Here is a 14,740-nt window from a genome sequence, read left to right as displayed (position 1 = left end):
TAGATAGTGTAAAATGTCAAAGTAAAATTTAGTGTAATGAATGGTCAAAAAAGTCATAAATCAATTTTTTCTCTACCACTTTGAGGGACCATGATTATGTTAAGTGGTGTAAAAACTTGAGATAGTGGTTGAACATGCTATTGATTAGGTTTCTCTACTACAATTCGTGTAGGATATATTCTCCTCAATTTATTAAAATAAGTTTCAACAAAAATAAGTTATATAATTTAACAAAAATAAGTTCACTTCATTAATATTTAATAATAAGTTAAAAAATACAGGTTCAACAAAAATGAGTTAAAGTCCAATAAAAATAAGTTTAAACTAAGCAAAATATAAGTCAAGTTCAACAAAGATAAGTGAAGTTCGATAATATTAAGTTGAAGAGATCAGACCTGTAGTTATGACATATTTGGTAAAACTAGTGGTTTTAGTAGCTGTTAGCGGTTGCAGTAATGTTAAGTTGTCATACAGTACTGTTTTGGAAATTTTGCATGGAAGATTCAGGTGAGATGACGTCGTTTAAGAATGAGGAAACAGTTGTAACAGGGCCAAGAATAACGTCGCGAAATCCGCTGGGTGGGACAGCTAATTCTGGCTTTCTTGCCTTTTGGTTCACGAGCTAATTCTTCCAGTTTGAGAGGGGAAAAACTAAAAAAGTACTAGTGTATTTTTTTTTTGGGAAAAAAAAGTAGTGTATTTAATAAAAGGCTAAATTCTAGAGTTCCACAAAAATTTAAACATTAATGAACATCCAACTGTGTGGGAATGAATCCCACTATTTGATCCAAAAGTGTTTCTTTCAAGCATAACTATGTTTTTCACGAGAAAGGTCAAAAAAGTTAAGAACCAATTGTGGTAGGTACACTTTGTATCTAGTGATGAATTGATGATAGAGTGAGTTGAGTGAGTCATCTAAAAGATTAGGTGTGGTTAGCTTGGTTAATACTCCCTCCGTTTCATAATATAGTGCCTACTTCATTTTTGGTGGGTTAAACTTTAAAATTTTTGACCAAATATTCTTATTTGTATATATAAAAAAAAAATATTCATGTGGGATCTTGTTAGATTCGTCTCAATGTTTAGTTTCATAATATCAACTTTTTATATTTTTTATTAATACGGAATTGAAGATATTTAAGGTCAAAGTTACGTCTTGGAGACCGTGTAAAAAAAGAAACAAGCACTATATTATGGGACGGAGGGAGTAATGTGCTACTTGCCTTAGTTAAAACTTGGATGGTAAAACGCCGGTTCTTATCCTTTAAAAACAAAGTGAGTATTTGTTTATACGAACTACTGATTAAAAATCATTTTTGCTTAATACCATTATTTTTTTTACCAATTGGATTTTTTTTTTTATCAATTGAAACTAGTTTCAAGTGACTGTAGTAGCAATAAGCCAATAATGTAGCCCATACTTTAGCTCATCCTACCATTATGGAGGAGGGAGAAACTCTTTGGGATTGTGATTTCCCTAGTATTGTAGTTGTTGGTGCTCGTTCTGATTTAATGTAGTAAGCTTCCCTCTGGTGGGTTCTAGTCAAAAAAGAAAAAGAAAAAAGAAACTAGTTCCAAGTGAGTATTATATTTTAGAGTTGAAGTACGATAATATGTTCTTGCTCAATTTCATGTAATCAATTGTGTTTATTTATCCGTAATTCATGGTCAATACTCATGTTAATGCACATATATACTTTTACTATTTCACCGAATTTATGAATTGATAATTGATAGATTTGAATCATTTGATGCACCAAAAATATATATGGAGATATATAGTGTTTCAGTTTGCTACAATAAGTGTATAACAAAGTTTTTTAAAAAGGAAAACATAAATTTCATTAATTGAAAGACATTTGTAATTTACAATTGGTATTAGAGAAAAGATGGCAACATAATAATAGAGAAAAAAGTTAATAGAGACAAAAAAAAAAAAAAAACAAACAAAAATCGCGTTAAAAAAACTCTAAAAACCAAAGAGAAAGGAGTACGCTAAGGAGGATTGCTATTGACGACAAATAGAAAAACTTGTACATAAAAGTAAAAATTGAGGTTTACTACTAGCATCCAAAAGAATGATGGTAGTCGTGAATTGGTCAAATAAATACTAGGTTTTTTGGGGGAGAGAAGGGAGACGAAAACAAATACGTTTTGGTATATGAAATTGCCTTGCTAGTTGCTACTATCGGCCTAGCTTAGTAGTATACCAAAGATGATTTACTCCCATCAAGACAATAGAAAATTTAACACGTAAGTATATGACTTGTGCCATTTAATTTTAGTATGGAATCTCCTTTGGGCTTGTAAGTGCACCTAAATTTCCTCTCCAATATTGAATTGCACAGGCCAATTTTACTAAGTTAATTGACATCTACCTATTTTCTTATTAAAAAATAAATAAAAAATATAAGACTTGTTATCAAATTATTAACAATATGACTAGAACTATAATCAAAACTATCTTGAATGCACAACTCAAATCTTTACTATCTCAAATATATATTAGGAACTTGAAGAAAGTTAAAAAAGTGTTCACCTTACCCTTGTTAGTCAATATTGACTTCAATAATAGAGTTGACATAAGGCAAGATTCGTAAAGTTGCATCACTTACTTTCTCTTTCGCCTCAAAGTCTTTCCTCTCACCATGTTTTGTGTGATCTGTTTTGTCTTCTCCAATATGTGAACATACAAAAATCGTAAAAAAGACGGTCTAATTTAATATAAAAGTAAATTTAGTCATTAATTGGATTAAATTAGTCATCAAAAGAAATTAACATAATTATTATTGGACTAATTCTCTTTTTAATATTGAGCTTATCATTGTCTAATTATAATTTAAAAATAGACGATCTCTTACAAGATAAACTCGTGAACATAAAACAATTTGTGCAAGTAATTTTATTATCCAGAATGAAGATTGTAGTGGGATATGTTTTTGTTCACTTAATTTCCTTTCGAAATTCCCTCCCTTTTTATTTTTGTATCTTTACTTTATAGTTTCTATTTGGATAAAAATTATATGATTCTAGTTTTAATTTTATTAGGGAAGAAAAATAGAGGTAGTAATAGTATATTTTCCTAATATATTACGGAGAATATTTTTTTGTGTTTAGTTAACATTTACATTATAAATAGCTACTATATTTAGGAAAGTATGAAGTAGGATCACTGTGTTAGATATGAACTCTTTATAGAAAACTGTGTTAGGAGTTCTAGTAAATCTTAGAGACCAAGATATGATATCATATTGATAGAGATGTTATTCATATCAGAAAAGCTCAATCATACAACACCAAATCAGAAAAGTTTAGCATATCAAATAAAAAAAAAATCAAATCAAACCAGACGAAACGAACATCACAAGTTATTAAAAGAGACGGTCTAATTTTATATTAAAATTAGACTAACTTATGTTTATCACTTTATTCAAAAAGCCCATCACTTTATTCAAAAAGCCCATTACTTATCTTCTTTCTATTGAGCTTAATATGTTGCCTAATTTTAAATTAAAATTAGACGGTCTCTTATAAGACCAACTCAACGAACATAGCCGTAGTATGGTGATTCTTCAAACAATTATTTCTTACCACATTGAATACCCTAAAGTGGGATTATTTCAAACAATCAAAAGTTGAAATTATTTTTAGAAAACCGTTAAAAGTTGTGATTATTTATATCAATCTATATAAATATATTAAAAGGCGTGCGAAAACAAAAAACTGTGCCACGTGGCGCTCTCCCTAGAGAGTTTTTACTTCATGTAATCCATGTACAATAAAGAAAATTAAGAAATTGCATAGTATAAGCCATAAGGTTTGATCCCGAGACCTCAAGTATATATACTAAAGTTTTAACCACTATGTTAAGTTGTATTTAGGCTGCGTTCTATTCAACTTATTGGCCCTGAACTTATTGGACCTTATCTGAACTGAACTTATTGAACCTGAACTGAACTTATTGGAACTTATTAAACCTGATTGGACCTGATTCAACTTATTGGACCTGATTGAACCTGATTGGAACTTATTGGACGTTATTGGAACTTATTGACCTTATTGAAACTTATTAGACCTTATTGGCCCTGATTGAAACTTATTAGACCTTATTGGACCTGATTGAAACTTATTAGATCTTATTGAATCTGATTGAAACTTATTTGACCTTATTAGACAAAAAAAATTGACTATTAATAATATAAATATTACCCCTAACGTAAATACTACCCCTCAAAATTTATTATGAAGTAATAATTAATAAAATTCATCCTTTAAAAAAATAAATATTATTGATTATCTCTTATGATAATTAATTTAACAAAATTTTTTTACTATGTATATATTTAACATGTTATCTCTAGTTATTTAAAGACGAATTGAAAAATATTATAATTATGATAATTATTATTATTGTTAACCTTAATTATTTGACCATGATTATAATATTATTTAATAACAATATGAATAATCAAATAATACAAGTATAATACTATACATTGTGGTACTTTAATAAAAAATTCTAATAATAACATAATCAACTAATAGTAATATGAATAATAAAATAATAGACATAATATAAATAAATAATAAAATAATATACATAATAAAATAAATAATAAAATAATAGACACTAATACAAGTATAATACTATATAATCATTGTGGTACTTTAATTAAAATTCTAATAATAACATAATCAGCTAATAGATATGAAATTATGAATAACAAAATAATGGACAATAAAACAAATGTTTATTAAACATTGACTATTTGGATCTTATTGGACTTGATTGAACCTTATTAGACCTGATTGGAACTTATTGCACCTGATTGGAACTTATTGCACCTGATTGAAACTTATTGCACCTGATTGAAACTTATTGGACCTTATTAGACCTTATTGGAACTTATTGCCCTCATTAGACCTTATTGCAAATTATCTGAACTTATTGGACCTGAAACTTAATTTTTTAAGTTGAACAGAACGCACCTTTTAAGTGTTATTATCATAAAGTGTTATATTAATAAATTGATTTTGTTCTTACCCGGGCTTAATAACTAGTTTTGAAATAAAAAATTAGAAAGAGCCAAAATTAGGACTGGTCAACAAATAGATTTGAGTCTTTAAATGAAAATGCATAATTTTAACAAAATGGTGTCGTGGTGTAGTTGGTTATCACGTCAGTCTAACACACTGAAGGTCTCCGGTTCGAGTCCGGGCGACGCCATTATTTTAATCTTTTTAATATTTTTACCTTGTCCGAAAAAAAAACTCTCTTAAATTAACACCATTATAAAACGACGTCGTAACAAGCAATAATACATCGTCAACAGTCGGCAGAAAAATTAAAAAAAACTGCATAGTACAGATCCCAATGCAATCACCCCATCTTCTCCCTCTCGCGCGCATTTTTTACTCTATCTCATCTTTGTGTCGGCACTGAAAGCTCGCAAAATCAGCAACAATGGAAGACATCAAAAATGGAGGAGAGAGAAAATCTCGTAGAACAAACCACAAGAAGCAACCTAAATCAGACATTGCCAATACCTTGCGCAAGTCATGGTATAGATTACGCTTATCAGTCCGCCATCCCGCTAGGGTTCCGACTTGGGACGCCGTCGTTTTGACGGCAGCTAGCCCTCAGCAAGCTCAGCTTTACGAATGGCAGCTTAATCGCGCGAAACGACTCGGTCGCATCGCTGCCTCTACCGTCACTCTCGCTGTTCCGGATCCTCATGGTTACCGCATCGGGTCTGGTGCCGCTACTCTTAATGCTATTTATCAGCTCGCTCTTCATTATCAGAGAATTTCCACTAATGATGATCATATTCTGGTAAGAATTTCTACTAATGATGATCATATTCTGGTAATTCTTTTGCTATTGTTGTTATTGAATTTTGATGGATTTTATTGGATTAGTATTGAATGCTGGAAGTATTAATTTAGGTTAAGTTTTTATTAGAGAGAAATAGAAGGTTTTAGAGTATTATCGGAGAATTGCTATGGTGATTCGTGATCATGATCCGGTAATTCTTTTGCTATTGTTGTTAAATGTTTAATTACTTCTATTTCTTTGTTGTTTTTGAATTTTGATTGGATTAGTATGCAATGTTGGAAGTATTTATTTAGGTTGGCTTTTGATTAGAGATAAATATAAGGTTTTAGAGTGTTATCGGAGAATTGCTACTGACGGTGATCATGATCCGGTAATTCTTTTGCTCTTCTTGTTAATAGCTTCTATTTCTTTGTTGTTATTGAATTTTGATTGGATCAATGTTCAATGGTGGAAGTATTAGTTTAGGTTGGCTTTTGATTAGAGAGAAATAAAAGGTTTTAGAGTATTATCGCCTTATCGGAGAATTGCTATGCTGATCTGTGATCATGATCCGATAGTTCTTTTGCTATTGTTGTTAATTACTACTTATATTTCTTTATTGTTATTGAGCTTTAATTGGATCAATATTCAATGGTGGAGGTATTAATTTAGGTTAACTTTTGATAAGAGAGAATTAAAAGGTTGCATAGTATTATAGGAGAATTGCTACTAATGGTGATTGTGATCTGGTAATTCTTTTGCTTTTGTTGTTAATTACTTCTATTTCTTTGTTGTTATTGAGTGTTGATGGATTTTGATTGGATCAATATTCGATGGTGGAAGTATTAATTTAGGTTAACTTTTGATTTAGAGAGATAAAAAAATTAGAGTATTATGGATGTATAAAGTATCTTAAGGTTTTTTTTAAATATGGTTTATAAAGAACTTTTCAAGTTTAAAGTACATAGGATGACTTTATGTAAGTATAAGGTATTATTTGGAATCTGGATAATTTTTTTTTTTGGTGAAAATGACATCATATAAAATTAAACATACTCAAAGTTAGGGCTTGAATAACCTATTACAAGAATCTAGATTATTCGAATCCAGGAAATTGGATGTCTGACCCTGGTGTATGTGACTGTTGAATGATTTAGCAGTAGAAATGCTCCAACCAACACTCTACCTTTCTAATGTGTTCCATACATCACCTTCAATTATATGGTAGACACACAAGACTTAGAGTTCCGTGCTCAAGAGCCGTGGAGGTTTGAGTCCTCTTCAAGGCTTATATTGGAATAGATTCAGCAGTGAATCGCGAATATTTACAGGGTGGCTTTTAATCAATCATGGATTGACTTTTAGTTCATCTTACACAATACACTCATCTTATCCTAGACTTTGCGGAAACAAAATTTGCTTAATCATGGGTGAAATATGGCAGGTTATATCATGCTTTGATGTGTTGGTTCTAAATCAAGTCTTTGAAGAGGATGGAGATTGAAGGTTTCATGATCTTTGTTCCTGGAATATGGTCAAAACTTAGTACACTGTAGGATTTACTCAATTATCTTCTTTGACTTCCCAGTGATATTTGAGGTAAAAACATTGACAGACAGGAAGCCCTTCAAATAAAAGTACTAAGATCCCTGTAGAGTGGTTGATGTAGTGCTGTGAACTGTGATCAGTGATCACCAAATAGATGAAGCTTTTAATTGCTGTGGCTTTTTTGAGATGGTCATTGATATGATTATGCTTTCTTAGTAGACTTAGGTCAGGGTAGAGTAACTGATTCACATGAGATTTTTCTTAAATATATTCTTTCATAATTTTTTTTAGATTAATATCTGCTACATTCTTGGTCTTGTAAAGAATGCGGACACTTAGATGCTTGGTTTCAGTTTAGTAATTTGGAGTGAAGTTTAGATGAAAATTGATAGCATTGCAACCAGGAATGGACTTAGGGCGTACTCCAGCTTAATATTAATTCAAAGTGCATGACAGAGTCTATGTCAGTCTTGAAAATTGATTTGTGGTACAGATTGTAACATCACTTGTATACAGCTAGTTTATCTTTTTTTGTTAGGGCATGTTGTATAAATATGTTGTTTTTATTTATGAATTGCTGCTGTTGGACTATTTTGGCGTTCTTCAGTTTCATTATCATGACATAGTGAGTCATTGTACCTGATAGTTGCCTGTGCTTTCTTGTGTTATGTCTCATTGGCTTTCTTCAGTTACTTATTGGCTTTCTCATATAAAATTTAGGCTCTGAAGAGAGCTGATGGAGGTGTCAACTCTACTTCTTGTGAAATGTTTGACGACGGAGCTCCTGTCTTGCCTCATATTGATTTTTTGGCAAAAAAACATATACTAATGCTGCATGCTGGAGGTGACTCTAAAAGAGTTCCATGGGCAAATCCTATGGGAAAGGTTTTCCTGCCACTTCCATATTTGGCAGCAGATGACCATGATGGCCCAGTTCCTCTTCTGTTTGACCATATACTTGCAATATCATCCTGTGCAAGGCAAGCTTTCAAAAATGAAGGTTACTGATATTATCAAGCATTGAATCTTGGTTTATGTTAAGTTTCATAACCTGTCAAAACTCAAAACTCAATCAAAGATGTAAAAATTCTGGATTTATCAAGTTTTTACTAATGGAGTGATCAATATTATGCATGATTCCTAGGTCTGAGGGTTTTTGCTTACCCCTATGTTAATACCTGCTACTTGAAGTGATGTCTGTCATTCTGTCACTCTGTCTCTGTCTCTGTCTCTGCCTCTGCCTCTAACTATCTTAGTTTGTTTATAATATAATCAAGACATTGTTGGATATCTCTTGTGTAATGTATTATGCTAGTTTGTGGGTGATGGTTTTCATGTTGCTGAGATAGTGGAATGAGGTTTTGCCTTTTTCTGGTTCTTGCTTTCTATTTCTTCATGAGTTTGCTCAATCATGCTAATAAGTTATGTTTGACCTTTATATAACTGCAGCCCTTCACCCCTGTCTTTCTGGTGCTTTGTACTTAAGGAACTATATAACCTTTTTTGCTCCTTCCTTGTAGGTGGATTATTCATCATGACGGGAGATGTCCTTCCATGTTTCGATGCCTCTATTATGAATCTTCCAGAGGATGCGTCGTGCATCATCACAGTTCCTATAACTCTTGACATTGCCTCTAACCATGGCGTTGTTGTGGCGTCTAAAAGTCCTTGTTTAGATGCTTTTTCTCCTATCAGTTTAGTTGAGAATCTTCTTCAGAAACCTAGTAAGGAGGAGCTTGTCCAAAGTCAGGCTCTTCTTGATGATGGGAGAACACTGCTTGACACTGGTATCATAGCAGTCAGAGGTAAAGCATGGGCTGAGCTCGTCAACCTTGCATGGTCTGCCGAATCTTTGATTCCGCAGCTTCTGGATAGTAAAAGAGAGGCAAGCTTTCATTCAACTCTAAGCTATTTCATTTATTATTTTATCATTCTCCATCAGATTGATTCTTGTGTTATGCCTTGTGATTTGAAACGCTAAAAGGACCTCAAAATATGAACTCTAACAGCAAAGCTTGTATTCTTTGTTTCCGTGGGGTTGGTCATCTTTCTCATTCTGTACGTTCTTTCACTTCTGTTCTCTTTTATTGTGTCCCCAAGTTAGCAAATAAGAAACTATATGTTCCTGATACCCTAACCAAATTACCAGAGGCTTCTGTGTGGACTATGGACAAGGCAGCTTGATCTGATAATAACTTCGTACTTGCTTATAATTGAACTATTAAAGCACTGCCCAAATCATTTACCAGTTTCTTCAGTCTCTTGGGTATGTACGTGGAATATCTCATTGCTTTTTCAATTTGACTTTTGATGTGCCTTCAATTAACAATGGCTTGCTTGGTGGCAAAGAATGTGCACCTTGTGTCTATTTGCTTACATGTCAGCGACATGATTCTTATTGTATCATTTTATGTGCTAATCCGTGGTCTTTGAAGTATGATTTGACACTTCCCTTTCTGATAGAACTTTGAAGTTTTCCCTGTTTGGGAGGGGAGATGTCATATGTCTTGCTACGTTCCTCCTGCATTTACCTTTATGCTTTATGCATCTTTTTTGCCTTTCAAGTTATATGTATTTCTACCTTTCAGTGTTTCCAATCTGATTATTCATATCTTTCATTAAATATACTTGGTTGAGATATGAATAATCTAAAATTCTCTTACCAGAACACCTCTATGGTTTGATTTAGTGGATTTTATTGCTAGATAGTTATAAATGGACGAAGAGGATCTTTGTAAACAGAGCAGTCTGATTTTAATTTGTATTATCTACAGATGAGCTTGTACGAAGATCTAGTTGCAGCTTGGGTGCCCACCAAACATGAATGGTTAAAGAAGCGACCATTGGGGGTGGAACTGGTCAATAAATTGGGAAAACAACGAATGTTCAGCTATTGTGCTCGTATGTCAAAATTATCTGAAAAATGAAGACTAGTGGTCAATTGGACATGTTTTTCATGTTTATCAGTTACGTGTTTGCTTAATGCTGCATTGACTCATATTTTGTATATCAGCTTTCAGAGTTTCAGGGTTTTTTATTTTCCAGTTCTGAAGTCTACATGGCTTTGGTTCATTTACCAAAGCTTCCGAGGAATAAGTTTAATGGAACTCAGCTCTAGTGACCATAAAATGAAATATTAATCCTTAGTCTAGTCTAGCTGCAGTTGTCTTAACTCTTAACTATATTCATTGTCCCACTTACATATTGATGTTGCATGTATTCCTAATTGTCGTTGGAACTGAAGGAAATGGGGGTTAGAGATGGGAGGGAGGGAACTGCTCTGTTTGTGTCCCTTGTAACTTAATAGTTAATAATCTAATTCCTACATGCCATGATTCGTGTATTGCTTCATGGAGCTGACGTCTTGTTCTAATTTTGTTGCAGATGAATTGCTCTTTTTGCATTTTGGAACATCAAGTGAAGTATTGGATCATCTTAGTGGCGTTGACTCTGGACTTGTGGGACGTAGACACTTGTGCTCTATTCCAGCAACCACTACGTCTGACATTGCAGCGTCAGCTATTATTCTTTCCAGTAAAATTGCACCAGGGGTCTCAGTTGGTGAAGATTCTCTCGTTTATGATTCTTCCATATCTAGCGGAATACAAATTGGCTCACTATCTATTGTTATTAGTATCAATGTTCCTGGCGCCTTTGATGGGGTAGTGAAAGATTCCGTGAGATTTATGCTTCCAGATCGCCACTGCATTTGGGAGGTACCTTTATCTGATTGCAATGATCGTGTTGTCGTGTACTGTGGCCTTCATGATAATCCAAAGTCCTCAATGTCTAAGGATGGGACATTTTGTGGTAGACCTTGGAAGAAGGTACTGAATGATTTACACATTCAGGAAAGTGATCTCTGGAGTTCAACAGGTATTGGTGAAAAATGCTTATGGAATGCAAGAATATTTCCAATTCTGCCTTACTTTAATATGCTAGAGTTAGCATCGTGGTTAATGGGATTGAGTGACCAGGAAAATCAATCCATGCTTAAAACATGGAAAAATTCTCCTCGTGTGAGTTTGGAAGTGCTGCATAGATCCATTGACTTCCAGAAAATGTGCTTGGGTTCCAGTACTCATCAAGCTGATCTAGCTGCAGGTATTGCAAGGGCATGCATTAACTATGGATTGTTAGGACGTAACTTGTTTCAACTGTGTGAAGAGATACAGCAAATGGAAATGTCAGGGGCTGAACTTTGCAAGGATTTGTTGGCAATGTGTCCCAATCTCCAGGTGCATAAGTCGAAAATAGTTCCTAAAAGTCGTGCATACCAGGTAAAAGTTGATCTTCTCCGTGCTTGTAGAGTTGAAGCACTGGCAAACGAGTTGGAGAGCAAAGTTTGGGCTGCAGTTGCTGATGAAACTGCTTCATCTGTAAGATATGGTTTTAAAGGTAGGTTAGACTTCAAATTAACATTAGATATCATTGTCAGTCTGAGAATTTTGAGTTTCTGGTGTGCTTCACTTAATTGCAAGTTTTTTATTTTTTATTTTTTTTATGTATGTATATGTTTTCTAATATTTAACTTTTTTTCTCCCTATAGAGCATCTTCTGGATGCATCGCATGGCATATCGACTTCAATACAACAAGACAACAACAAACTTGACATTGGTGCAGAGAAGCAAAACTTGCTTCGAAGTGTGAAGGTTGAATTACCAGTACGTGTAGACTTTGTTGGGGGTTGGAGTGATACTCCACCATGGAGTTTAGAGCGTGCTGGTTGCGTTCTTAACATGGCTATCTGTCTGGAAGGTTCTTTGCCGATTGGCACAATTATAAAAACAAGGAGGACAGCTGGTGTGTTGATCAGTGATGATGCTTCGAATGAGCTCTTTGTTCAGGATTTCGCCTCTATTATCCCTCCATTTGACATTAATGATTCATTTAGGCTTGTCAAGTGCGCATTGCTTGTCACTGGTGTTATTCATGACAAGAACCTTCAGTCTATGGGCTTGGAGATTAAAACCTGGGCCAATGTTCCACGGGGTAGTGGCCTGGGGACGTCGAGCATACTTGCAGCTGCTGTGGTGAAGGGACTTCTTCGAATAATTGATGGGGATGATGGGGATGAAAATGTTGCTAGACTAGTATTAGTACTGGAGCAGCTTATGGGCACAGGGGGAGGCTGGCAGGACCAGATCGGAGGATTATATCCTGGAATCAAATTTACAACTAGCTTCCCTGGGATCCCTTTGCGGCTTCAGGTCATTCCTCTCTCGGCATCCCCTGAGTTGATGTTGGAATTGCATCAGAGATTGCTTGTGGTATTTACTGGTCAAGTAAGTATTCATAAGTTTACATTTCTTTTCAACTGATCCATCTGCTCAAAGAGAAGACCTCGAGTAATATGCATAACTCATACTGGTCAAGATTTTTCTATTTTGGATTTCTAATTTATGATTATAATATGCAAATAGTTGCATATCACAGTGGCATGTTTTGTAATTTTGGGGAAAGTAAGAGATATTTTGTGAATTTTCTGGAAATATAAGGGGTATTTTGGGAAGTTCATAGAAACTTCTTCCTTCCTACTCTCCCCCAAAAATGTCATTATGATATGCACGACGTGCGTGAGTTTCAAAGGCGAAGGTTAAAGTGGATGCTTAGAAACTCTAAATGTCTAAGTGTATAACCATACTTCGATATCATTGTCAACACACTGCAGGTCCGGCTTGCTCGCAAAGTATTGCAGAATGTGGTCACCCGCTATCTGAGACGGGACAGCTTGCTTGTATCCAGCATCAAGCGTCTTGCTGAACTTGCTAAAATAGGGAGGGAAGTTCTCATGAATGGAGACATAAATGAGTTGGGTGATATTTTGATGGAGGCTTGGAGGCTGCACCAAGAACTGGACCCATTCTGTAGCAATGAAACTGTTGATCGACTTTTTGAGTTTGCCGAACCTTATTGTTGTGGCTACAAACTCGTGGGTGCTGGTGGTGGCGGGTTTGCATTGTTGCTTGCCAAGGATGCTGATCGGGCTGACGAGTTGAGACATCTGTTATCCCAGAGCCCAGATTATGATGTGAAAGTTTATGATTGGAATATCTTTTCCGGGTTCTGATGTATCTTGTTTAATTATCCTTCTGATATTCTTTCCTCCTTACTAATGAGCTGCATGCTTTTGTATACCTTCTAAATTATTAGGTTTTTGTAATCTGCACGAAAGATGTAAAAGATCGAGTAAATATGTAAAGGTCATGTACTCATTTGAAAACACTGGACGTACGAACTTGCTGTACTGTGCACGTCAAATTTGAATCCATTCATATGGACTCCCTTGTAAGAATTAAGGTTAACTTAGTTGGTTGAAGTCTTTCTTCCACCTTTGTGACAAAGGTCCAAATTCTTGTCCCTTAGGATGCCATATGAGATGCCATATGAAGTTCTTTCTCACTTAGAAATGAATCTTCATCTTAGAGCATCCACAATGGAGAGGATTTTATCTCCTTTTAGCTCTCTCTCTCCTCAAAAAGAAGCTCCTCTCCATTGTAGACCAAAGCAAGAGGATTGAAGGAAATCCTCTTTTTGTATAGGAAATGGAGCCTCGGCCCTTGTGCCGAAGAAGATGATGACTGAGATGCAAAACGCAGCTCCTTCTCTTTGTTTTGCTGCATTTTCACAAGAAATGCTGAATTTCTTTTTTTTTTTTTTTGTAGTGGGCCCACTTGATAGTTGTTTAAGTTTGTGGGGTATGTGTAAAGTAAGAAGAAGATGATCCTCTTTGTTGTAGAAAAATATATGGAGATGTTAAGAGGAAAAGGATGAGTTAGTGGGAAATGAGGTGGAGGAAAGAGAAAATGAGGTGTCAAGAGGAGAAAAGGAGAGAGAAAATATAAGAGGAAGAGGACCTCTTCTCCATTGTGGATGCTCTTACTAGTTATTCTCTTGACTATTTTATGATCTAAATAGTTATTGCATATCGACGTGTTATCTTTATTTAACAGAGTGTTATTTTAAATTTGTCTTGTATTATGTTGTGGCTCAAAATAATACTTCTTTTTATTTTCAAAATACTTGACATACTTCTCTAGGCAAGATTGTCAATGGATAACTTTAATAACCAATATTTCTAACAAGATCGAGATGAATCTAGCAAGATTTAACAAGAGTATATTTTTGAAAGTATATATCGAGATGAATCTAACAAGATTTCATATGACTATAACTTTAATAACCAATATCTCGTATTTAAAGTTAAAAGAAGTTGATATTTTGAAAGTATATATCGAGAGTCGAGACGAATCTAACAAGATCTCACATTACTATATTTTTTCTTATGTAAAAATCACAAAACACGGTCTAAAGAAATTGGGTAAATAGTGCAAAGTCAAACTGTGTCAACTATTTTAAAACCGAGGAATTACTTC

General features: G+C 34.2%; 1 protein-coding gene and 1 non-coding gene across 5 annotated transcripts; both read left to right on the top strand.

Moving 5' to 3' along the window:
• The first annotated feature begins 5,153 nt into the window (after positions 1 to 5,153).
• Positions 5,154 to 5,227, top strand: TRNAV-AAC (transfer RNA valine (anticodon AAC)). Its single transcript has one exon. It is a non-coding gene; the product is annotated as a tRNA-Val (tRNA).
• Positions 5,228 to 5,336: 109 nt separating this feature from the next.
• On the top strand, positions 5,337 to 13,659 carry LOC104907115 (bifunctional fucokinase/fucose pyrophosphorylase). Of its 4 annotated transcripts, none has more exons than XM_010696022.4 (7): positions 5,337 to 5,833; positions 8,084 to 8,363; positions 8,884 to 9,248; positions 10,138 to 10,264; positions 10,748 to 11,761; positions 11,913 to 12,649; positions 13,036 to 13,659. In XM_010696022.4, the coding sequence occupies exons 1-7, from the start codon at positions 5,465 to 5,467 to the stop codon at positions 13,432 to 13,434; spliced, it is 3,291 nt and encodes a 1,096-aa protein (XP_010694324.2). In that variant the 5' UTR covers positions 5,337 to 5,464; the 3' UTR covers positions 13,435 to 13,659. The 4 variants fall into 4 exon arrangements, with proteins under 4 accessions (XP_010694324.2, XP_048504596.1, XP_048504620.1 ...); XM_019252435.3 differs by lacking the exon at positions 5,337 to 5,833 and adding an exon at positions 5,846 to 5,866; XM_048648639.2 differs by lacking the exon at positions 8,084 to 8,363 and having other exon boundaries at positions 5,694 to 5,833.
• Positions 13,660 to 14,740: the final 1,081 nt, after the last annotated feature.

This window comes from Beta vulgaris, chromosome 1 (genome assembly GCF_026745355.1).
Source record: "Beta vulgaris subsp. vulgaris cultivar EL10 chromosome 1, EL10.2, whole genome shotgun sequence".
Classification (NCBI taxonomy): domain Eukaryota; kingdom Viridiplantae; phylum Streptophyta; class Magnoliopsida; order Caryophyllales; family Amaranthaceae; genus Beta; species Beta vulgaris.
The sequence above is the reverse complement of the archived record's forward strand: the minus strand, read 5'-3'. Positions and strand labels throughout refer to the sequence as shown.

Excerpts from the sequence above, each read along its gene's own strand:
- LOC104907115 (XM_010696022.4), top strand. The coding sequence starts at position 5,465 with ATGGAAGACATCAAAAATGGAGGAGAGAGAAAATCTCGTAGAACAAAC. Across the intron at positions 8,364-8,883 it reads GCAAGCTTTCAAAAATGAAG|GTGGATTATTCATCATGACG; the intron begins GTTACTGATATT and ends CCTTCCTTGTAG. Across the intron at positions 12,650-13,035 it reads TTGTGGTATTTACTGGTCAA|GTCCGGCTTGCTCGCAAAGT; the intron begins GTAAGTATTCAT and ends AACACACTGCAG.